This window comes from Musa acuminata, chromosome BXJ3-2, assembly GCF_036884655.1.
Source record: "Musa acuminata AAA Group cultivar baxijiao chromosome BXJ3-2, Cavendish_Baxijiao_AAA, whole genome shotgun sequence".
Taxonomy (NCBI): Eukaryota; Viridiplantae; Streptophyta; class Magnoliopsida; order Zingiberales; family Musaceae; genus Musa; species Musa acuminata.
The window spans coordinates 19979161-20005830 of NC_088350.1; the positions used below are offsets into that span (position 1 = coordinate 19979161).

The following is a 26670-nucleotide window of genomic DNA, read 5'->3' on the forward strand; positions in this document are numbered from 1 at the left end:
TAAGTTACTAGGAGCTCCACTTCAGTCAACAACATGATAGCAAGAAGTGCTATGGATTCAATGAGTGAATGTAATGGTACCGTAAAGGCGGGTCTTCTGTATGTGTATCTAATTTTATATCGGATGAAAGCCTTAGTCATCAGCATACGGGGGGGCTGTGTACCACTGAGAGGGAATTCCGAGTGCAAGTACTAGTAAGTCCCATGAGAGAAACCTAATCATACAAAGGTATGATCGGAGCGGTTAGAGAGTTGGACTGCTCTAAAGCTCATATTCGATTAAGGAAATCTAGTAAGTCAGAGGACCAGGCCAAGTAAGCGAACGTTGCTACCAAAGAAGCAAAGGAGAACAGAATCGGCACGAGCCCTACAACATGATGGCGGAGGGCATTCATGGGAGTTGTTGTTTGTCTTTCCATTAACCAAGAGGAATTGCTTGGAAAACACAGAGGTATTAAAACAAATGATTGAAAGTAGCGAGGAAACGATAACGAGTCCAGAGAGACTCAGCTACCCAAAACCAAACATCGATTAGAATGAAAGTGAACTCAGAGAAGTACTATAGAGGCGGAACTACCGATCGTGAAGAAAGAGACATAGATGCAAGAAGACAGATACTAGGGTCATGGGTATAGCAACGACATGGTACCGTAGAGGCAGGACTTCTATGAAGTCATTGATCCCTTGCTTTTATGGAGGAAAAGCGCTTGGCCATAAAAAGGGCCAACGAGGTAGAGAATGTAGAGACAAACTCCAAGTACTGAGACAAAGCTGAAGGGCAAAGGCTAAGGAACTTCGTAAGATCGATGTCAACTTCTCATCAAACTAGTCGAAAGTGAAGGACTTCGGGTCGATGCAGGAGTGCTCATGATAGAACCCTTGCAGATTCTAAACTTGGGGTTGATCTCTTTAGGGGATCGGCCTCCTTGGAACTCTATAGGGGTTCCTCCCTCCAAATTGCTGCTCAAAGGCTGCAGAAAAGATTCATCTATTGCTTATCAAAAGAGGAGGAATACATGGTTATTTATAGGGTTTCTAAACCCTAACTCCTAATAGGACTCTTACTCAAGACTCCTACTTCTAACCAACTCTTAATAGGACTTCTATTCAAGACTCCTATTCCTTTACAACTCCTAATTCTTCTCTAAGAAACAACCTCCTAACCCTAGCCGGCCTCTTCACCTCTTTAATAGGGGTCGGCTTAGGTAGGTTTTACATGAATGTCCCTCTCAATTAGGACTCTCCTAGCTAGAGTCCTAACAGACCCGCCCTCTTCAAATCAGCCTTGTCCTCGAGGTTGACGATTCATGAATTTTGGGAATTTGATCTTCAAGTCGTCATAGTTCTCCCAAGTGGCATCTTCTGTTAGTAGGTTCACCCACTGTATTCGCACTTTAGTAGTAGGTCGTCGTCGTCGAGTCACGATCCGTCGATCAATAATGGCACTTGGCTGGGTCTGGAGTTCTCCTTGGAGAGTCATATTTGGTGGGTGGCTTTGGGCTGTCTCCAAGCACCTATTTACAACTTCTGTCTGGTCGTCGATTTGTGGGTGATATGCCGTACTCCTTTTCAATTTAGTACCCTTATAGTGTAATTCTTTTGAGTCCCAATTGTAATGAGCCACGGAGCTTGGTGCTTCCTCCAATTTTTTTATAATCTTACTAGTTTCTGAATCTTTCTGTCATTCCATCTTAATATCCTCAAGGAAGTCGCTGGTCGAAAGTGAAACGACCGAAACTTCAGCTTGCTTGGGTAGCTGTGAAAGCACGTCTGCAAGAATATTCTCTTTCCCCTTTTTGTAAGTTATTTCATAATCAAATCCAAGAAGTTTTGTTACCCATTTTTGTTGCTCAAGGGATGATATCTTTCGCTCCAAAAAGTACTTGAGACTTTTATGGTCGGTTTTAATTTGAAATCGTCGACCAATCAAGTAGGGTCTCCACCTCGTTGCTGCACGCACAATGGCGAGCATCTCCTTATCATATGTTGACTTATTTTGATGGGAGGGAGATAATGTCTTGCTAGTGTATGCGAGTGGTCGACCATCTTGCATGAGAATGGCTCCAATTCCTACTCTAGATGCGCCAGCCTCAATAATGAAGGGTCGGTTGAAATCTGGTAGTGTTAGCACCGGCGTCGTCGTCATGGGTGCCTTAAGTTTGTCGAAGGCAACGGAGGCTCTGTCCAACCATTGGAAGACATCTTTTTCCAGTAAGGAAGTAAGTGGTGCATTGATCTTTCCATAGTTTTTCACGAACTTGCGATAGTAGCCTATTAAACCCAGAAAGCCATGTAGCAATTTTATGTTTCTCGGGGTCGGCCAGTTTTGCATTGCTCCAATTTTGAAGGGATCCACTGCAACACCTTCATCTGATATGATATGCCCAAGATATTCCACCTTCTGTTGAAGAAAGCAAAAATTCGTAGTGGTTGTGTGTTCAAAAGGTGGTTTTCGGTATGTCTTCTTCGCACACTCGTATTTGATGATACCCGGATCAAAGGTCCAGCTTTGTGAAGATTTGTGCTCCCTTTCATCTAGCAATTCATCTACTATTGGAATAAGGTATTTGTCCTTGATGGTTATGCCATTAAGAGCTCGGTAATTAACGTATATTCGCCATGTTCCGTCCTTCTTGCGTACAAGTAGCACCGGTGAAGAGTATAGGTTGCAACTTGGTCGAATAACTCCTGTTTCAAGCATCTCTTTTACAATCCTTTCTATTTCATCCTTCTAGAGATGTCGATATTGATATGGCTGAGTATTTGCTGGAGGTTTTCCTAAAAGAATCGTTATATAATGATCATGCCGACGGGTAAGAGGTAGGTTGTGCGGTTCATCAAATATATCTGAAAATTCAGCAAGCAAAGGAAGTAGGTTTGGATCTTCAAATTCTATTGGCTCTCCCTTAGTTTGCTGCTCAAGTTGTACCAAAAAGCTGCTGCATGCTTAATGCAAAACCTTCTCCATTTGTTGTGTGTAAATCGTCGTTACATCGCCCCCACGTTTCCCGTTCAGTATCACCTGTTTCTCCTTACTCAAAATCCATCCGTCGGCGACCTTAACGTCAAACCTGCTGCATTTCTTGATAGGTAAGGCCATCCGGAGAGCAACCTTTGTTAGAACCCTTGCAGATTCTAAACTTGGGGTTGATCTCTTTAGGGGATCGGCCTCCTTGGAACTCTATAGGGGTTCCTCCCTCCAAGTTGTTGCTCAAAGGCTGCAAAAAAGATTCATCTATTGCTTATAAAAAGAGAAGGAATACATGGCTATTTATAGGGCTTCTAAACCCTAACTCCTAATAGGACTCCTACTTAAGACTCTTACTTCTAACCAACTCCTAATATAACTCCTAGTCAAGACTCCTATTCCCTTACAACTCCTAATTCTTCTCTAAGAAAACACCTCCTACATGAATGCCCCTCTCAATTAGGACTCTCCTAGCTATAGTCCTAACAGAATGTCCCTCTCAATTAGGACTCTCCTAGCTAGAGTCCTAATAGTTTTACATGAATGTCCCTCTCAATTAGGACTCTCCAAGCTAGAGTCCTAACAGACCCGCCCTCTTCAAATCAGCCTTGTCCTCGAGGCTGATGATTCATGAATTCTGGGAATTTGATCTTCAAGTCGTCATAGTTCTCCCAAGTGGCATCTTCTATTGGTAGGTTCGCCCATTGTATTAGAACTTCTTTAGTGGGTCGTCGTCGTCGAGTCACGATCCGTTGATCAATAATGGCACTTCGCTGGGTCTGGAGTTCTCTTTGAGTAGTCATATTTGGTGGGTGGCCTTGGGCTGTCTCCAAGCACCTATTTACAACTGTCTCACCGTCGATTTGTGGGTGATATGCCATACTCCTTTTCAATTTAGTACCCTGCATATAGTATAACTTGGTCCAAAATCTACTCGTGAAGATGCAAGTAGAATTTATCATAAGCACAATGCGTCCCTTATAGTGTAATTCTTTTGAGTCCCAATTGTAATGAGCCACGGAGCTTGGTGCTTCCTCCAATTTTTTTATAATCTTACTAGTCTCTGAATCTTCCTGCCATTCCATCTTAATATCCTTAAGAAAGTTGCTGGTCGGAAGTGAAATGACCGAAACTTCAGCTTGCTCGGGTAGCTGCGAAAGCGCATCTGCAAGAACATTCTCTTTCCCCTTTTTGTAAGTTATTTCATAATCAAATCTAAGAAGTTTTATTACCCATTTTTGCTACTCAGGGGATGATATCTTTCGCTCCAAAAAGTACTTGAGGCTTTTATGGTCGGTTTTAATCTGAAATCGTCGATCAATCAAGTAGGGTCTCCACCTCGTTGCTGCGCGCACAATGGCAAGCATCTCCTTATCATATGTTGACTTATTTTGATGGGAGGGAGATAATGCCTTGCTAGTGTATGTGAGTGGTTGACCATCTTGCATGAGAATGGCTCCAATTCCGACTCCAGATGCGTCGGCCTCAATAATGAAGGGTCGGTTGAAATCTGGTAGTGTTAGCACCGGCGTCGTCGTCATGGCTGTCTTAAGTTTGGCGAAGGCAGCGGAGGCTCTGTCCGACCATTGGAAGACATCTTTTTTCAATAAGGAAGTAATTGGTGCACTAATCTCTCCATAGTTTTTCACGAACTTGCAGTAGTAGCCTGTTAAACCCAGAAAGCCATGTAGCAATTTTATGTTCCTCGGGGTCAGCCAGTTTTGCATTGCTCCAATTTTGAAGGGGTCTACTGCCACACCTTCCTCTGATATGATATGCCCAAGATATTCCACCTTCTTTTGAAGAAAGCAAAAATTCATAGTGGTTGTTGTGTGTTCAAAAGATGGTTTTCGGTATGTCTTCTTCGCATACTCGTATTTGATGATACCCGGATCGAAGGTCCAGCTTTGTGAAGATTTGTGCTCCCTTAGCAACTCATCTACTACTAGAATAGGGTATTTATCCTTGATGGTTATGCCATTGAGAGCTCGGTAATCAACACATAATCGCCATATTCTATCCTTCTTTCGTATGAGGAGCACCGGTGAAGAGTAAGGGCTGCAACATGGCCGAATAACTCCTGTTTTGAGCATCTCGTTTACAATCCTTTCTATTTCATCCTTCTGGAGATGTGAATACTGATATGGCTGAGCATTTGCTGGAGATTTGCCTGGAAGAATCGTTATACAATGATCATGCCAACGGGTAAGAGGTAGGTTGCGCGGTTCGTCAAATATATCTGAAAATTCAGCAAGCAAAGGAAGTAGATTTGGATCTTCAAATTTTGTTGGCTCTCCCTTAGTTTGCTGCTCAAGTTGTATCAAAAAGCCGCTGCATGCTTTATGCAAAACCTTCTCCATTTGTTGTGTGCAAATCGTCGTTACGTCGCCCTCACGTTTCCCATGCAGTATCACCTGTTTCTCCTTACTGTAAAATTTTATAAATAGTTGTATAAAATTCTAAGAAATATCACCTAATGTCATCAACCATTTAATTCGGAGTATGGCCTCATGATCATCAAGAGGGAGGAGGAAGAAATCTGCAATTATCTCTTGGTCCTGCAGTAACAGTTTCACCTGCGGGCACCTATGATCACACGTCAAAATCCGTCCGTTGGCGACCGTAACGACAAACCTGCTGCAATTCTCAATAGGTAAGTTCATATGGACAGCAACCTTACTGTTTAGGAAGTTATTAGTGCTGCCCGTCTCGATGAGAACAGTGATCGGTTGTTGTTTGAGAAGGCCTCCAACTTTCATCGTTTGCGGGTTTGAGTAGCCAGCTAGTGTTTGTACCGTAACTTCGGTCGATTGTGGCTCTTCTTCTGCATCTTTTTCTTCATGTTCAAGGCTCTCTTCTGAATGTTCAATGACCTCTTCTTCTATCGGTTCAATCATAAGAAGTCCTCCTTTACTACAGTGATGCTCACGGCTCCACGGCTCGTCACAATGCCAACATAACCCCTTCGCATATCGCTCCCGAAGCTCTTCTCCTGTTAACCTCTTTGGTGCAGGGACTTGGTCGATAGTAGGGGGGGCTGAGGGCTTCAATATTACTAGTTGAGGAGCGACCCTAGTCCTCCGAGCTTCATGGTTCAATTGCTCCTCTTGATGTCGTGCGAAAGAGATGGCTGCCATAAGCGTGTACGGTTGTCGCGCTTTAACTTCTCCTCGGATCTCCGGCTTCAAGCCCTCAATGAAGGTCCTCAATAGCTGTTTTTGAGACCAATCATGATTTTGATTAGATAACCTTTCAAACCTGGTTTGGTACTCCTGAATGGTGGAGGTTTGTCGGATCTTTGCTAGTTGTTCGTCAATATTCTCGTAATCGGTTGGTCTGAAGCGGATCAGCAGTCCTTCTTTGAATTTTTGCCATGAAAGGACTCCATAAGTATGTTCAAACTGTTTAAACCATTGTATAGCATCCCCTTCAAGATGTATAGCTGCAATTTTCACCATAGATGCATCTACGATTTTGTGGTACCGAAAATATCGCTCTGCGCGTGAGATCCAACCAATCGGGTCTCTTTCTTCCCATCTAGGAAAGTCCACTCTCATGCATGGATAGTTGGGGTCGGTCATAGAGCCTCTCCTCCCTTGGAAGTCATCTCTTCGGGCTTGGTGTGATTGGGCAAAGCTCTCTCCTTGATATGATTTTTTCGGGCTTAGTGGTCGGCCCAATCTGAGTTCGGTAAAGAGCGTCCGAATCTTATCCTCCATTCGCGCCTCCAAGGCTTCGAATTTAGCATTGATTGCCTCCTTAGATGCCATAGTATATGGCCCCAAATCAATGATGTTAAGATCTCTCTTTTGCTATTGGGTTAAAGGCATGTATAGGTTGAGAGAAGTGATGGTCGAAAGTGTTGGTGGATTGGTGGATGTAGGCTACGGTTTAGGCTTGTTTTGTGGCTGTTTTGGGTGCAGTTTGAGGGTGTGGTTTAGTAGAGTTTTAGGACTGTGGATGAAAGTTTTGGATCTGTGGTAGATGGTAGCAAAGGTTTGACAGAAATCCGTGGAAGTTGCAGCAAGTATGTGCTGTCTTGTAAGAGTAGAATTGTCGTCGAAGAAACAACGGTTTCTCGACGTAATTTCCACCAAAAACTTGGGAGAATTGATAGCAAAATCACAGTTTATATGACAGCAAGGATATCTAATTTAATCAAGAAAATTTCGGCAATATAACAGCAAGGAAATTGGTGCAAGTTGCAATTGCAGAATTATCGTCGAAAAATTTCAGCGGGTTACGATGAAAATTTGCAGCAACATAAAATCGTTTTTAGAGATGAATTTCTTAATAGATCAATCTTAGATGGAAGCCAAGATGATCTATGAAGTGTATAAGAAACTTCATTCAAAAAGATTGCAAATAGATGGGTTAAGGCAACGATATGAAATTTTCTGCAACATAGATTTTCAAGTGCAGCAGATTGGACATAAAAGATCTGTAGTTTATATTGAGAATTTTTCGATGAAACCAAAGGGAAATCTACTGTTAGGAAGTGTCAAAGATGTCATAAAAATTTCGTAGAAATTTGGATAGAAAAAGTACAGTAGCAAGATCAAACAGATGGTGCTATGCGGCTTGAATTCTGCAATTCAAGTGCAGCAGATTGGACATAAAAGATCAGTAGTTTATATTGAGAATTTTTTGATGAAACCAAAGGGAAATCCACTGTTAAGAAGTGTCAAAGATGTCATAAAAATTTCGTAGAAATTTGGATAGAAAAAGCACAGTAGCAAGATCAAACAGATGGTGCTATGCGGCTGGAATTCTGAAATGTATCTTTCGTCGTAGAGATGAAAACTTTGTGACGAAAAGTTTATCCAGCAATATAGGAACGATTTTTTTTTTTTTTGGATTTTCGAATAAGGATAACTAAATTGCAGCAGCAGTAAGGTAGGAAACCAGAACCTGTTGCAATTCACGGGGAGATCAAAGGATGATCCGTGGTGGTGAAGATGATGACGGAATTCGGTGACGATCTTTTAAGCAATTGTGGGAATTACTTTGGATGGTTGTAGAGGGTTGATGGATGGCTGTGGAAGGGCAGCGAGACGCCAAGAACGCTGCTCTGATACCAGGTGTTAGAACCCTTGCAGATTCTAAACTTGGGGTTGATCTCTTTAGGGGATCGGCCTCCTTGGAACTCTATAAGGGTTCCTCCCTCCAAGTTGCTGCTCAAAGGCTGCAAAAAAGATTCATCTATTGCTTATGAAAAGAGAAGGAATACATGGCTATTTATAGGGCTTCTAAACACTAACTCCTAATAGGACTCCTACTTAAGACTCTTACTTCTAACCAACTCCTAATATGACTCCTAGTCAAGACTCCTATTCCCTTACAACTCCTAATTCTTCTCTAAGAAAACACCTCCTACATGAATGCCCCTCTCAATTAGGACTCTCCTAGCTATAGTCCTAACAGAATGTCCCTCTCAATTAGGACTCTCCTAGCTAGAGTCCTAACAATTTTACATGAATGTCCCTCTCAATTAGGACTCTCCAAGCTAGAGTCCTAACACCTTACTGTTTACGAAGTTATTAGTACTGCCCGTGTCGATGAGAACAGTGATCGGTTGTTGTTTAAGAAGGCCTCCAACTTTCATCGTTTGCGGATTTGAGTAGTCGACTAGTGCATGTACCGTAACTTTGGTCAGTTGTGACTCTTCTTCTGCATCTTCTTCTTCATGTTCAAGGATCTCTTCTGGATGTTCAATGACCTCTTCTTCTACTGGTTCAATCATAAGAAGTCTCCCTTTACTACAACGATGCTCACGGCTCCACGGCTCGTCGCAATGCCAACATAACCCCTTCGCATATCGCTCCCGAAGCTCTTCTCTTGTTAACCTCTTTGGTGTAGGGACTTGGTCGACAGTAGGGGGGGCTGAGGGCTTCAATATTACTGGTTGAGGAGCGACCCTAGTCCTCCGAGCTTCATGGTTCAATTGCTCCTCTTGATGTCGTGCGAAAGAGATGGCTGCCATAAGCATATACGGTTGTCGCGCTTTAACTTCTCCTTGGATCTCTGGCTTCAAGCCCTCAATAAAGGTCATCAATAGCTGTTTTTGAGATCAATCATGAGTTTGATTAGATAACCTTTCAAACCCGGTTTGGTACTCCTGAATGGTGGAGGTTTGTCGGATCTTTGCTAGTTGTCCGTCAATATTCTCGTAATCGGTTGGTCTGAAGCGGATCAGCAGTCCTTCTTTGAATTGTCGCCATGAAAGGACTCTATAAGTATGTTCAAACCAGTCAAACCACTGTATAGCATCCCCTTCAAGATGTATAGCTGCAATTTTCACCATAGATGCGTCCACGGTTTTGTGGTACCGAAAATATCGCTCCGCACGCGAAATCCAACCAATCGGGTCTCCTTCTTCCCATCTAGGGAAGTTCAATTTCATGCATGGATAGTTGGGGTCGGTCATAGAGCCTCCCCTCCTTTGGAAGTCATCTCTTCGGGCTTGGTGCGATTGGGCAAAGCTCTCTCCTTGATATGATTTCTTCGGGCTTAGTGGTCGGCCCAATCTGAGTTCGGTAAAGAGCGTCCGAATCTTATCCTCCATTCGCGCCTCCAAGGCTTCGAATTTAGCATTGATTGCCTCCTTAGATGCCATAGTATATGCCCCCAAATCTATGATGTTAAGATCTCTCTTTTGTTGTTGGGTTAAAGGCATGTATAGGTTGAGAGAAGTGATGGTCGAAAGGGTTGGTGGATTGGTGGATGTAAGCTGCGGTTTAGGCTTGTTTTGTGGCTGTTTTGGGTGCAGTTTGAGGGTGTGGTTTAGTAGAGTTTTAGGGCTGTGGATGAAAGTTTTGGATCTGTGGTAGATGGTAGCAAAGGTTTGATAGAAATCAGTGGAAGTTGCAGCAAGTATGTGTTGTCTTGTAAGAGTAGAATTGTCGTCGAAGAAACAACAGTTTCTCGACGTAATTTCCACCAAAAACTTGAGAGAATTGAGGAGAGAATTGATAGCAAAATCACAGTTTATATGACAGCAAGGATGTCTAATTTAATCAAGAAAAATTTGGCAGTATAATAACAAGGAAATTGATGCAAGTTGCGATTGTAGAATTCTTATCGAAAAATTTCAGTGGTTTACGACGAAAATTTGCAGCAACACAAAATCGTTTTTAGAGATGAATTCTTTAATATATCAATCTTAGATGGAAGCCAAGATGATCTATGAAGTGTATAAGAAATTTCATTCAAAAAAGATTGCAAATAGATGGGTTAAGGCAACAATACGTGGCTGAAACTTTCTGCAGCACGGATTTTTAAGTATAGCAGATTGGACATAAAAGATCAGTGGTTTATATTGAGAATTTTTTTATGAAACCAAAGGGAAATCCACTATTAGGAAGTGTCAAAGCTATCATAAAAATTTCATAGAGATTTGGATAGAAACAACGTAGTATCAAGATCAAACAAACAGTGCTATGCAGCTGAAATTTTACAGTGCAGATTTTCAAGTATAGCAGATTAGATATAAAATATCAATGGTTTATATTGAGAATTTTTTGACAAAACCAAAGGAAATCTGCTGTTAGGAAATGTCAAAGATGTCATAAAAATTTCGTAGAGATTTGGATAGAAAAAACATAGTAGCAAGATCAAACAGACGGTGCTATACGGTTGGAATTCTGCAATGTATCTTTCGTCATAGAGATGAAAACTTTATGACGAAAAGTTTATGCATCAATATAGGAATAATTTTTTTGAGATTTTCAAATAAGGATAACTAAATTGCAGCAGCATTAAGGTAGAAAACCAGAACCTGTTACAATTCACGGGGAGATCAAAGGATGATCCGTGATGGTGGAGATGACGGCGAAATTTGGCGACGATCTTTTAAGCAATTGTGGGAATTGCTTTGGGTGGTTGTGGAGGGTTGATGGATGGCTGTGGAAGGGCAGCGAGACGCCAAGAACGCTGCTCTAATACTAGGTGATAGAACCCTTACAGATTCTAAACTTGGGGTTGATCTCTTTAGGGGATCGGCCTCCTTGGAACTCTATAGGGGTTCCTCCCTCCAAATTGCTGCTCAAAGGCTGCAGAAAAGATTCATCTATTGCTTATCAAAAGAGGAGGAATACATGGTTATTTATAGGGTTTCTAAACCCTAACTCCTAATATGACTCCTATTCAAGACTCCTACTTCTAACCAACTCCTAATAGGACTTCTACTCAAGACTCATATTCCTTTACAACTCCTAAATCTTCTCTAAGAAACAACCTCCTAACCCTAGCCGACCTCTTCACCTCTTTAATAGGGGTCGGCTTACGTAGGTTTTACATGAATATCCCTCTCAATTAGGACTCTCCTAGCTAGAGTCCTAACAGCTCAACCAAGAAAAGAAGTAGGCAATACACGGTGTTGTACCTTCTCTACTCAGAGGAGTAGATCACAAAAATGATAAAGAAGACGGTACAATCCCAAAGTCGATCAAAACTATTAGAGACATGCTCTAAGTCGTGGGAAAATTTGCTCTTTTTCGGGCAAAACTTCTTGCATTCCAGAAGTTCGATGGTAATAAAAAGACGCATTGCAGAAGCTAACTCAAAGCAAAGAGTACAAACACTTCGGGTGCTTCAAAAGTATGAGCAAAGAGCAAGCGAAGGCTAGTAACCAACTTAATGCATAGAGTATAACCAAGGATTAAAATTTCATACCACACTAAAATTTCGAGAAATGCTCAATACGGTATGGTTACTGTATACCGAGCGATATATTTTTGTATACCGCTCGGTATATATATATATATATATATATATATATATATATAAGAGAGGTAAACGTCTCGGTATACCTCTTCTCCCCACGCAGGGCAACACCGCCTCTCTTCTCGGGCGACGTCGTCAAGACGACGTCGCAGAAAAAAAAAAATTTTGCGACGTCGTAGAAAAAGAAAATTTTGCGACGTCGTAGAAAAAAAAAAATTTTGCGACATCACAAGAAAAAAAAAATTTACGTCACAGAAAAAAAAAATTCGTTGAGGTGTGGCCTCTCTTTGCCCCGCGACGCCGATACTCTTCTCCCCGAGTGCGGATTAGAAGTTGCCGTAAACGAGGAGAGCGACGCCAATCTCAGATTCTCTTTTTTTTTTTTTCTTATTTCTTTTTCCCCTTTTGCCTCTTCTTTCACCTTCTCCCTCTTTCTTCTCCCTCAATCACATTCGACTCCCTCTTTCTTCTCCCTCGGTCACCATCGATGATAACGACCTCAATCAACGTTACCGCTCGATAGCAAGCGGTCCGTGTACCAGTTTGCTGACGGACCGATACATACCACCCGGTATAGACGGTATCATTCGGTATTGCAAACCTTGAGTACAACCCTCGAGAAGGCAAGCGAAGTCAAATAACCTTTGTCTTCTCAACCCTTAAGAGAATGAGTGAAACCGAATATCTCAGTTCTCTTATTTATCCAACAAAGAAGCTTTGCATATGCTCAAAGATCCTTTGAAGAAACTTAGTGAAAGACAACAGTTGTCAAAACCTCACCAATGGTGATCCGTGATACTAAAAGTAGACTCTCTGCTTCATTTCTCAATAGAATGTCAATCGAAAGTGAAAGTGATACGAACCTATTTAGAGGCGACAACTAAGTAGATGAAGAATCAATAGGTAAATTTTATAGAGGAAAGACCTCAAAAACTTCAGAGTCTGCAAGGCGGTACTCGCTAAAACTCCAACAAGCATCCAACCAGTTCAAGTGACGCAAGACGTTTAAGAGACTAGCGCACAACAAGGAAGGTATTTTCTTTCATCTAAAGGCTCCACAAGACCAAACAAGGATAGCATAACACAGCTGACCCCACACCAGAGTCAGAGTCGTTGGCGAGTTAATGCAGCATGGTGGATCAAAGTTCAACTACTCAACAACAATAGTAGATAGCAATTGGGAGCCAAGAGGCACGTTGTAGCTGGAGCAAAAGATTAAAGATTCGATAAAGGTGAGGAGATCCAACGTCCGCAAAGGCTTCAATGAGAACATTAGAGGAACAAGCGAGAGAGAATGTCACGAACGAAGCTGTAAATAGGATGTTCGATGTAATACTCATGTATGTCTATGTCTTCCGGTTTTGTTTATGCTTTGCACAACATATAGAAGGCTTGCAGTAGGCTTTTGTAGCCATTTTAGGCTTATAAATGTAGGTTATGTGCAGTCGTCGCACAAAGGCAAAACTGCCTTGAAACAAACCATCCAAGCAACCATTTAAGGGTTTTCTAGCTTTATAAAGTGGTGTGGAATGTCAGCTAGCACAACACCCAAGAGCTACCTGGGTGGCACATGGTTGGATGCATCTTTAGGGTAGTGTCTAGGGCTAGTTCGCTACCTTGTTCCACTGTGGTGTCATGTGGGCACTTGTGGGAACTTTTGACCACGGTGGACCACCTTGGAACCTTTGCCGCATGACCATTCAGAGCTTGCGAAGTCTATGTTTGTAATTTACATTGTCTATCAAATGTTTGTTGAAATGGCTGCTTGTGGATCTCGAGTTAAACTCTTTCTCTAACCCCTCTTCTTTTTTGTAGGTCCTTAAAGGATCATAAGAGGTTTCGGGGAGGCTAACTCTTTACGGATGGATACACAAGGGTGCCACACGACTTAGGCAAAACCAACTAAGTCTGTAGCGCCCCATGAGTTGCCACTTTTGTTATCTTCTCTATCCATGCGGAGTCCCACAAGTTGCTGCTATCATTCACAGCCACTACCTCTCCACTGCCCATCATGTTATCAGGGACTTAACTGGAATTGCCTAAGTCATGAGGTACCCTTGCACTAAAGTCATAGACTTAGCTGGAGTTGCTTAAGTCATAAGACGCCCTTGCGTTATCCATCCGCAAAGGGTCAGCCTAGTTGCAACTTTGCTCAGGTCCCATAGGGCCTGTAAAAAAGCAAATTAATTAGATCGAAAACGAGCGACAGACAAGTCCCAATGTCTCACGAAGATGACAGCTTTACAAGAAATTCAGTAAACACTCGTGTACAAGAGAGAAAAGAGAGGAAGAACATAAGGACTTTAGAAGGCAAAACGAATAGTCACAAATCCGCAAACGACTACACACCGAGTGTCGAGCGCGATGGCCAATTCCCATCAACTTAACATGCAAACTTGTGAAATTCAATCAATACCCAACCCCTATCCAGCCAGGTGCCACCTAAGGGGTTCCAGGGTGCTTTAATTTTGAATAATATTGCCCGTACCGGGCGGTACCGCCGATTGGGGTTGTTTCTACCCAGTTACCACCCTAAATCCATCGGTGACGGTCGATTTCGACCATCACCGCTCGCTACCGGATGGTATTAGTCGAGGGAGAAGAAAGAAGAGGGAGAAGAAAAGGGAGAACCTAGAGATCTGACGCCGCTCCCCCTTGACAATCCCGATCCATTGCCGGCCTCCCTCACTAGACGCCGTAGATGAGATGTTGCCTCCTCATCTAAGGCGACAAGGCCTCGGTGTCGTCAGCGACTTCTCCTCATCCGCACAAAGAGAAGAAGCCTCGGTGACATCACAGGGACAAGAAACGGAGCGTCGTCGAAGTGACGTTTCTTCTCCCCACGTAGGCAGAAGAAACAAGGCGACGACGTCACCTCAGTGATGTCGCCCCCTTTTTTTTACTTTTATATATATATATATATATATATATACCCAAGCGATACACCCTACTGTACCACTCGGTACGCTCGTACCATGCCGTACCGAGCTATGCTTGAAACTTCGGTACAGTACAAAATTACAATCCTTGGTACAAGCACACAAAAGCGACAGACGGTTCGTTAACAAAGATGTTGTGAGTGTGCAACGGCCGTTAGTGACATTCTCCCCCACTTAAATTGTCGACGATTGCTAGTAGGATTTGATGACTACTTTGTGTTAGAGGGCATCTTCAGGCTCCCAATTGGCTTCTGTTCGAGAAAGCTTTCGTCACTTCACCAGGTATTTGATTTGCTTTGCTCCATAGGGTAGCTTTGTCTTGTAATCCACTAAAATGGTTTTAATTCGCTTCTCGTAAGAGGCTCTGGTGTGCAGTAGCCGAGTTGAAATACTTGGGGAAGCATCTTGCGAGTCTGAATGGTAGGCTTCAAGTTGCTTGCATAGAAAACATTATGAATTTAAGTCATGCCAACAGCTATAACTTATATGAGACATTATCTACCCTGTTGATTATTGGGAAGGGTCCTTTGTAATTGCGCACCAATCCCTTGTGCACTTTATGCCTAAAGAACTGAAGTGATGCTGATTAGAGCTTCACCAACACCAAGTCACCAACTTTAAAGTCTTATGGTCACCTTCCTAAGTCGATCCACTTCTTCATCTTTTTAGTCGCCTTCTTCAATCTCTTGTGTCATTCCTTTGCACAGTAATATGCTAATGGACTACTCCTAGTATAACCGATCACCAAGGTGTGAGGAGTCGACGACTGCAATCATGTAATGATCTCGAAGGAGCTCTTGTTCGATAAAGAGCTCCACTGCAAGTTGTAAGAAAATTGAACAATGTCCAACAGCTTCACCCAATCTTGTTGGTTGGCACTCACGTAATGCCGAAGATATTGCTCAAGGAGCGAATTTATTCTTTCAGTTTGGCCATCCGTCTGGAGGTGGAGACTTATGGAGAAGTATAACTTAGACCCCAGCAATTTGAATAACTCGATCCAGAATCATCCCAAGAACCGTGCATCTCGATCACTGATGATATCATGCGAGACTCCCTAATACTTCACCACATTCTTCATCATCAACTTGGCTACCTCCTCTGCTGAACAGTTTAGAGGTGCAGCAATGAATGTTGCATGCTTTGAAAACTAATCGACCACCACGTGTATCGATCCGAGTCCCCCTACTACCGGTAAGCTTGATATGAAGTCAAGGAAATGTTCTCCCACGGCCTTTCTGGTACAGGCAACAGCTCCAAAAGCTCAATCGGCTTTCATTACTCTACCTTATCTTGTTGGTAAATAAGACACGTTCGAACATATTCCTCCACATCAATCCCCATCTTCGGCTAATATAAGGCTCTCTCCACGAGAGCCAACGTTCGGTGAATACCCAAATGTCCAACCCAAAGGGAATCGTGACACTCTCTCAAGAGTTCACGCCTCAAATTGTCCACTCGAGGAACATAAACTCTATTTCCTTTGGCGTAGACAAGTCCCTCCTGGACCCAAAATCATCATGTCTTGCCCTATTTAATTAGTTGCATCAGGGTTACTGTCTAGGGATCATTACACAATCCATCCTTAATCTTGTAAAGGAACTTGGAGTACAACTAACTTGCTTGGCCTCCGCCTTCCAGCTACATGGCATTCACTAGCTCTACTTTCCGGCTGGATGTATCGGCCACGACATTTGCTCTTCCGAGCTTATACTCTATTACCATATTAAACTTAGCCAGGAAGTCCTACCACTGTTCTTGCTTTAGAGAGAGTTTCTTTTGAGTTTGGAAGTAACTCAATATGATGTTGTCCGTCCTTAGCATAAATTGTGATCCAAGACAGTGAACCACCACTGTCATCTCCTTCTCCTACACCAGGTGCCACCACTCAGTCTCATTGAGCTTACGGCTCTCGTAGGCCACCAGGTGACCCTCCTGCATGAGTTCTCCCCCAATAACGAAGTTTGAAGCATTCGTATGGTTTCAAAGGGCTTCCCATAATCCGACAATTTAAGTATCAGTTCTTCCAACACAACAGCCTTTAGGTCTTGAAATGTTGCTTCGTATTTGTCTGACCATCGCTAAGGCTACTCCTTCAGCAACTCTGTTAGTTAAGCTGTGTGTTTCGAGTACCTAGCTGGGAAGCGCCGATAATACTTGACGAATCCAAAGAAGGATCTCAGCGCCGATATCTTCTTCGGTGTTCGTCATGCCACCACAACTTGCACTTTTGATTTATCTATCTGAATGGAACCATCACCAATTCAGTATCCCAAGAACAAAATCTTCATTTTAGCAAAGTAGCACTACTCCCTTTTTACGCACAAAGTGTTCTCCTTGAGAACCTTGAAAATTGTTCAAATGTGCTCGACATTCTCCTCGAGCGTTTTGCAGTAAATGATGATATCCAAGTAAACAACCACCAACTTATTCAGGGACTCCTTGAATAATTGGTTCATGAGAGTGCAGAATATAGCCGGAGAGTTGGTTAAGCCGAAAGGCATCACCAAGAACTTGAATGTTCCATATCTAGGCACACAGGTAGTCTTCGCTTTGTCTCCTTCAGTAATGCGCACCTACCAGTAACCCGACCGAAGGTTGAGTTTAGAGAAATACTTTACTTTGTCCAGTTAATCGAACAAGTCCGCGATGAATGGGATGGGATACTTGTTCTTCACCGTCACCTTGTTTAGGGCCCGATAGTCAACGCATAACCAGAGACTCCCATCTTGTTTTTTTTAGAAGAGGACTAGAGCTTCGAATGGTGTTTTAGAACTATAGATGAGACCACCGCTTAGCAGTTCATCTAACTGCTTCTGAGCTCTGCCAACTCTGGAGGAGCCATGCAGTATGGTAGTCTCGCTGGAGGCTTCACTCCTGGCTTCAGCTTGATATGATGATCCACGCCTATGCGTGGCAGCAAAGTTTTCAGCAACTCAAGTGGCATGACATCTATGAACTCCTTCAAAACATTTTCCACCAATAGCAGGTTCATGAATGGCCTCCACGTCAAGTGGCTCTAGCTTATAGTGACCACGAAAGTTAATTCACCTTTTCGTATCCCCTTCTTCAATTGTAATATCGATATTTATTGTAGGTCCTTGGTTCCTCCTCGAGAAAATAGAACCACGCAAGGGTCATCACCTCCCATTAGGCATAGGGAGTTTAGGAACGGAATTGGCACCAACTTCGCTGCGTGTATAAACTCCATTCCGAGAATCACTTGTAAGCCATCTAATGGCACTGCCATCATATTTGTGCTTCCGCTCCACATCCCGATCTTAATAGATACCGCCTTTGCCAGCCCTAAGATCCACTTAGCCTTTGAGTTCACTGCCTTTATCCAACTTGGGTTCTTCTCCAAGTTCAATTTAAGTCGCGTTGTTTCTTGGTCAGTAATGAAATTGTGGGTAGCGCCCATGTCCACCATCGCATGGGTTGTTTCGCCGTTTAGCTTGATGTCCACGTACATCAACTCATTACTCCATGTTTTCTGTAGCTGTCTTTATGTTCTCCCTCACTTAACCCCGCAACACATTCAACAAACGTATTACTCCCATCCGGGATCCTTGCAACTCTTCATCATCATTGCTAGATTTTGAATTACTCGAACTAAGGGCAATGGCCTTGCCCTTATCCAATCTGGGGGGGTGGATTGATGCTGTTAAGACATTGAGTTCTTGCTTTTGTGAGCACTCCCACACCATGTGTGGTCCTTAGCACAAAAAGCATCCGCTAGATTTTAGGGCTTTGCCTTTTGAGCTGGGCCCTTTATGGGAACTCATTTTCTTTTCCTCACCCTTAACACCTTCCCTCGAGAATATGTGGGTAGGCGATTTCCCAAAGATTATTTTTTCTTCCCCGAGTCCTCTAAGGAAACAAAGTCAATGAGCCTTTCCGCGGCTGCGATTACCTCGATTACATCAATGACATTCCTTCGATGTAGTTCTTGTTGTGCCCACGACTTCAGGACATCGAGGAAGCTAAACAACTTATCCTTCTCGAATATGTCATATATGTCCAGCATCAATACAGAAAATTGCTTTATGTAGTCTCGAATGAAAGTACTTTGGCGGAGTTATCTCAACTTCCTTCTTGCAACGAACTCTATGTTCTCGGATAGGAACTGAGTTCTCAACTCCCGTTTCAAGTCCTCTCATGTGTCCACTCGACACTAATCTTGTTGGATCTTTTCCCAACGTGTTCACCACCAAAGTTTTGTATCCTCATTCAGATACATGGTTACTATCAAAACTTTTATTTCTTCATAATCGAGCATCGTAGCTCAAAAGTACTATTCCATTTCAAACAGAAAATTTTTGAGGTCCTTTGCATCCCTAGCACCCCGTAGCATTGCGACTCGGGTGCCCTTAAGTTTTGTGGTGAAGCAATGCGAATATTGCTCCCTCCCGCATTAAGAGCCCTTGTAAGCAATGTCACCCTGGACATGAGTTCCGCCACGATTTCATGCAGATGTTGCACGGAGTCTTTGGTGTCTTCTACCAATCAATCAACCAAGGACTCAACCTTGTCGATCTGAGATTCAACTTCTTCTTGCGACTACAGACAAGTCCCGACATTTTACGAAGAGGACAACTTTACAAGCAATTCAGCAAACACTCGGTGTGCAAGAGAAAAAAGAGAGGTAGGAGAAAACAAAGACTTTAGAAGGCAAAACGAGTAATTGCAAGTCCGCAAACGACTGCTCACTGGGTGTCAGGTGCGATAGCAAGTTTTCGTCAACTTAATGTGTGAACTTGTGAAATACAATCAATGCCCAATACTACCTCAAACCCCTATCCAGCCAGGTGCCACCTAGGGGGTTCCAGGTTGCTGAGATGGTTGACGTTTTGCATCGTACCGCAACCTACAAAAAATAAGCCGTGGCACACAAAAACGAAAACATTTTCGGTTAGTTCTGCCCAGCGTGGTGAGTGATCACACTACAGCACTGTGATCTGTTCTTACTTACAATTTTCAAGCAAAAACATACAAAACCATATCAAAATATGCTGCCAAGCATTTGTACAAACACACAAAAGCAATGAACTGTTCATTGACAAAGTTATTGCGAGTGTGCAATGACCATTCGTGACAATGTGTCGTGGACCTCAAGTATGCTTCCCCCTCCTCTTCTCCCCCTCCTCTGATGTCGCTTCCTCCACCACCACCTCTTTTTTTTTTCCTCTTCCTCTCTTTCTTTCACCAGTGGCATATTATATATAAGTATCATGTATGATAGTAGTAAAATAATGAATAGATTATTAAGAATTATATACTTGATCTACAACTAAATCACATTAAAGACCTAAAACCACTTCCCATTGAATCATAGTAATCCTTTTGATAATATCACTAAGAAGGTTTGACATATATACGTTTACTTTTTAACTTGTCTATGTGTTTACAAATATTTCAAGCTTCCAATTGTTAAGGCATATCTATGTTTCCTCTTCAATACTTCTACAAGGTTTTGATGCATGATTTCTTGATATATGGTATATAGTAATGGGGGTTACTCATCTCTTAATTTTGCTTTGCATTAAACCCTCTCTTATATTCAGATGATGAACATTGAGTCTTCTTCTGAAGGCTATTAAGAGATATACAGATTGTCTATTTCTTGGGAGAGGTCCACACCTAGGTGGCATAAGCTGAATTCTAATGGATCCAAGGACTCAAATCTAAATGGGAGAATTGGGTCTCAATTCTCAATGAGGATCCTAATTGCTTGCTTTCTGGTTGCAGATAACTGACAAACAGAAGTTGCCTTTAGCGTGAAGCTGCTGCAACTCTAGAAGGGCTCGAGATGGTGCACGAAGAAAGAATTCTGTATATCATAGTTTGAGTCTGACTCCCAAGTGTTAGTTAGCGAACATTTTGAACAGGACCTATGCTCCTCCATTGTCCATTGTTAATGCAAGCAGAAATATTTTCTTTTGGTTGCAAAATGTCAGTCTTGTTGGACAGTTTCTTAGCCATCAGAGCATAGTATGCTGTTAAACTCCACATTTTTGGGTCGCATGTGTACTTTTTTTTTTAAAGTATTATATAATATTATATTTGCAAAACAAAAGACTTTGATACCAACCATATCTAGGTGGAAAGTCAGGTTAGTTTGTAGACAAGCAATCATTGAGGTCTTGTAAGTGTAAATGGATTCTTGATTAAAAATAAACAAATCACCATTAAAACAATCATTAAGTTAGTTCATGCAAGAAACCAATAACATAGAAGGTTCAGTCATTCAGATACTTCAAACATAAAGAGTTCAGAAAGATTGTTTGTGAAGCATGGTCACAAGATAAGAAAAAGCATTTAAATGACATTTATTTCAAAAACTGAATGCTGGAATCTTAAACAGTTTTGATATATTCCTTGCAATTACAAGGTGTCCACCTATGACATCAAATAACATATAAGTACATTCATACATAAAAAATTATACTAAAAGGTCCAGGGAAAAAAAGATATGAACTTACAGCAATCATGACGCTTTGATGAAATATAAGGGGTGAGAGGAAAACCCAGAATATGTCGTAGAAAAATGCGCAGCAAAGAAGAATTGAAGCCACCTGAATATATGCAAATATTAGATAAATAAAATTTTGTCAGCTCATCACAACATAGATCTTGTTGTTCATATTACCTTTATATTTGGTAACTCAAGCACTTGCAACACCGTTATCATTAAAGTGATGCCCTGAATAAATTATAAAGAACAGTTCCAGTAAGAAAAAAATTAATCCTGAAAAAATGGGCATGCCCCATCTTGAAGCACATAGAATGAAAGGTATGCAAAATCTTCTATGAGAAGAAAAAAAAGGTCCTTTTTTACGTTCAATTTCAAACATGTGGTGCATATTCTTGGCCAAATGTTGGAAGAATGAAATTTTATTTCTGTACATAATCACAGATAAATAATTACATATGAACCGTTAAATGTAGTAGGTATGCTGTCAAAAGTCATATATCATGTGATAATTTCAGTGTTTCTAAAAGTTTTTATGCATGTGTTTTTTATATATAATTTGTAATTGGTCTTAGAAACATGTTCCAATTTATTAGTGAAGCGAAGAAACAAAAAAAAGGGGGCCTAGTAGGAGCTTTATGGTCCGAACCAATTTGAGATCAAGGTTCGCTATACCACTCGGTATGGGTGGTACATACCGGTCCGATAGAAGAATGATACACAGACCATCCTCTACCGGGCAGTACCCATTACATGACCCCATATCGAGCGATACAAGATCTATACCGGCCAACCATTACCGATTAAGGGCTCAGATTGCTCTATTTTAAACGGTCAATTTGACCGTTTGAACAATTTTAGCATGCAAAGGTAAAAGGGAAGACAATAACATCAATCACACCGTTGGAAAGAATCAAGTCGAGCGATTTGACACCTTATCAATTGCATTCAACAACCTGCTGGTTTTGGTCGATGACTCATATCGGTACCAGACTAAGATTTCAAAACTTGCTACTTGGTGCTTTTAATAGTTTAGTTAGCTATACACAAGTATTATAGGTGAGGTCACCTAAACATGACATTAGGATTGAATGTCATTGCTTTATGTTTGTAAAAATGTCAAGTTGTTATGAGAATATGTTATATGAACTAGTTAAGTATTTATAGTTTTATGAATCAATAAACCTAATAACTTTAAGCCAATCACTGCAAGTTTGTGGTACTTGGTCCTGAATATTAACCAACCAAACTGTGAACAATGGAATAATTCTGCATAAAAGATTCAAGATGATGACAGAGTAACAGAAACATGTAAAACACCAGTTTGAACTAACTTACAAGGATATCTTGGCCAATCCATGCATGTGGTGAATGTCGATTTCCAACCCAAATAATGGAAAATGCAATGCAAAAAGGTAGAACCACAATGGCAATAACTGAAACCTTCCCTAAAATGGGAATGTTTATTTTCATTTGTCTGCAGCGTTTGGAAGCTCTGGATAATAGAATTGAATAGGAAAATTAACAAAAAGGAAAAGGAAAAGTTACCATCATGAAAACAAGTTAAAAAAATTGTGCACAACTAACTAAAGTGCTGGTTCATGCAAACATACCTTGAAATAAGTGATACTATGCAGAAATGCATTCCCTGATATAAAGACACTTCAAAAGAAACATTAGAAGACAAACAAAATGGCTAACAAATCCAAAATAGAATATTTGTTATTGATAAAATTATGGACTTCTTACAGGGACAGGTCTTCAATGTATTCAGTACCTGTGAACCCGCTAAAGAGAATATCACGTTCAGTGCAAAGACAAATGAAGAAGACATAAAGAAAAAGAGCACCACCAAGAAAGCTGATGCTACTATTACAAAAGCTATAGCTCCCACGGCTTTAATTTTTAAAGTATTCTTCTCAGAATCTTCTTGATTTGTTTCAGCACTAGGCTGATCCTGTCCATTAAAGTAGAGCTATTAATTAACTGTACACTTACAAGCACTACATGTTGACAATATGAAAAAAGAAATCATATATAATTGCCACTGAGCAGACTGCATATATCCATTGCTTACTTGTCAACAGGCAAAAGTGAAGCTAACAAACATAGACCTAAATGTAAGCAAACTATTTCAGTGCCTAGGCATTATTTCAAAGCCCTTAATATTGGGCATCATGCTCATGCATCCCTGCAGAAGAACTAGCTAAAAACAAAAGAACAAAGCCAAGACCATTCTAATATTGCAACTTTACCCACATAATTGTGATTGAATATTGTATTTTGTAGATGTAGTCAAACCTTCTATATATAGTAAAACCTGCAGTTCCCAGTGAGTTCTAGAAAGTAGTCACTAGCCACAATGCCTTACATAGTCGTTTGGGGAGCTAGATATATGTATATGACAGCATTAAGCCAGTTGTAGCAAGGCATTGGCTGCTGTAAAGGCCTCTATGCTATAGGCCAATAGTGGCCAACTCAAGTCCATTACACATTTTAGTAACAAGATCCACAGATATTGGTCACAGAATGCTAAAGAAAAATGAAGCCCTTTAGCTATCAGGTTTAACTCCAAGGCTAGCAATGCAGTTTATATGAAAGAATTTTAAAGTTTGTTTTTAACTTGAATAAAAACAATAAAGCAAAAAAAAGAAGACAGATTACCCCATCCTCAAAAAACAGTGACTAATTTGTTTTCCCATCCTCAAAAGATTCTACCTAATAGTATCATCGTTGTTCGACGAATTGATTCTCATTTTTCAACTTTTGCGTTCTCTCCATGTATAACAATCTCTAGTATACTATATCTTACTTGTTTGATAATGTTTCAGTATATTGATCACACATTATATTTGATATCTTGTTTCTACATTGTACATCTTATCAACAATCATGTTCATGGTTTATAACACTGGTTGGACCAGTGATAACCAGTTGGAATTTTTCGATCTGACCAGGAACCACTAATGGTACAAGTAGTTCAACACAAGGACTATTGTACCACCCGAAATGGTATGGTATGGGCCGGTACATAGACCACCCCCGTTTCAAGCAGCCCAGTTAAAAATATTAAAAAAAGAAAAAGTGGTGGGTCCCATCCAACTCAGCATTAGAAAAAAAAAAAAACAAATTAGGGCTCATGAATGCGAGCCCTCTTCTTGCGTACAACACTACTGTCGGTGCCTCATCGCTGCCGCTGTTCCTTATTCTTCCCAGGTACACTCACCTCTTCTCCTCTTCTTCCTCCTTCTTGGTACCATACCCATCTGATATGAAATCCGTGTTGGTATTGAACCAGTATTTAAATCCTTGATCATGTCGTGATTTGGCATTTTGATGTTTGTATCATTGCATGGCATCTACTCTACATGAATCATGTGTGGTGCTGTTTATATCAACATATGGTCTTAAGATCTTTGTTAAAAAACATAATTTAATCATTTTGATAATACAAGTCATAATTTTTTAAAATAGTGGTCTGCTTTGAGCTTGTAGTGCCTGCTAGTGCACCAATCAGTAATCTTCCATGAAGACCTTCTGTTATTACATACCTGCTACGCCTAGTTAACATAAAATGTTGTTCGATAAAAAATACTCTGATAAAAACACAAGCCAATGCAGGTCCTTATGAAGTATTTCATACATGTGCATTAGTAACAATAGTTCTCCTGGAGAGCATTTTAGTGTCCTGGCAAGATTCTTGTCTCTTTCTTTAATTTTCCAGGTAATTTCATTTCGATGTCAACAAAATATGTTTTCATCTAGGCCATATTCACAGATTTCAATCATGGAAAGTACAAATCCTTGTTTGGTATATGTGCAGTATTATTGAGAGCCATTTTCATAGTTGAACTTAAAATTGACTTAACCTCCAAAGCTTGTTAATGCACACATACATATGCAACCTTTACATTTTTTAGGCACATATGAGCAAACACATATATAACCTCCAGCTGCTAGATAAGTGACAAATTATCATTTGCAAAAGAATGTCAAGTAAATCAAAAAGTTCATACAAGTCAGCATGAGTAACTAAAGACCAGATATGTCAGAGTAGCAAACTAAACTAGAACATAGAAAACCAAGCTACAATATGTAGAATTGTAGATCATATCAGATAAAAATAAGTACAAATAAATTGGAGAACAAAAATCTTGATTTAGCCACACCTTATAATTTTTTCTCATGTTTTGAAAAAATTTAGAGCAGAAAACTTATAGTTTATCAGAAGCTTCATTACAATAAACAAATGATCACCATTTGATGCTCCTTCAAAAGCAGAAAATAATTGAGTTAAGTTAAAACTAGGAATAGTCCTTACTCAATTATTTCTACTTACAAGTCAAGAGGACACTAAAATAATAAGTTTAGGATTTTGAAAATTAAAAATTTGCAAGTAGAAAGAACTTCCATCTGGATTGATTATAATGCTCACCAACCTGCTCATGTGCTGTGAATTCATCCCAAAAAGAGGCACTGACAATGGTTCCAACAGCCATTAATACCAAAAAGACCACTGAGATATCCAGAATAGGCCGAGTTGGTGAGTATAGTAGGATGTCCACTGTGATATTTAAAAATAGCCTTTGGTAAGAGAATGCTGAAGAACAAAATTAAACATGTATGGTACACAAGGTTTAAATTAAATTTAAATAATGGTCTATGCTCAAAGTAGTCAAACACCAACCAAACAAAAAAATCAAAAACCAGTCAGAAGTATTAAGATTCAAGAGATGCTATCAGGTATCGACCACGCATTTTAGGCAGTAACTGCATCTCCACCTCAGATTGATAATAGCAGGTGGAATTTTTTTAATAACATGGAGAAAATTTGCTGCTGAATTACTTTGAGAAAACAAGTCTTTGTATATAACTATATGATTACCAGATATGATGATTGTAGAAGATTTGCAAGGAAGAGAAGCCATCTCATTATGGAAGAATATTGCCAAAGCAAAAGTTGAATTACTCAACAAAACATACTAGATAGATACATAAAGTACACATCCATAGTGGATTCTTGTAGAAGGACATTTTCACCTAGGTATAGCAATAATTATTCCTTAAGAAATTAAGATGCACATTATAATACTACAGATGACATAAACTTTTATCTTTATGTACTTAGTTTAAATTTTAAAAAAATTATTATGGCAAAAACAAGCAGCCAAATCAAATAAAGAATTTAATCATCAAATAAAATAATGCTGTAAAACTACACAAAGAAAAGAAAATTAAAAAAATAAAAGGAACTATCAATAAAACTTTTAGATTATAATTCAACTTATGGTCAGTATCAGCATCATAATAATTACCAGACCAACCACCTAAAATATCAATTATTCATAACCTTCATCAAAAGAAAAGATGATCCTTTAAGAGGATCCAGAGAACATCTACAGGCATACACTTGTTTGAGTTGTTTCAACTAATCGCTAAATTATTATGGAAAGCAGTATGTATATAAGGATTTAATTCCCACGTTTACAAGCATTTTAAAATAATATATAATAAAACATTGCACATAATCACATATCATAAGTGATAAGACAACCTTATCTGTTTGAT

The 26670-nt window shown here is 40.5% G+C and overlaps 1 protein-coding gene across 1 annotated transcript in view; it reads right to left on the reverse strand.

Moving 5' to 3' along the window:
- LOC103972827 (signal peptide peptidase-like 2) overlaps positions 1 to 26670 on the reverse strand; it is a 70534-nt gene that overhangs the window by 26345 nt on the left and 17519 nt on the right. The window contains exons 5-10 of the mRNA XM_009387196.3: positions 25542 to 25666; positions 22880 to 23059; positions 22716 to 22750; positions 22441 to 22597; positions 21280 to 21333; positions 21113 to 21205 (exon numbers count right to left, since the gene is read on the reverse strand). Of these exons, the coding sequence (XP_009385471.2) occupies positions 21113 to 21205; positions 21280 to 21333; positions 22441 to 22597; positions 22716 to 22750; positions 22880 to 23059; positions 25542 to 25666 (644 nt within the window). The remainder of the gene's footprint in view (positions 1 to 21112; positions 21206 to 21279; positions 21334 to 22440; positions 22598 to 22715; positions 22751 to 22879; positions 23060 to 25541; positions 25667 to 26670) is intronic.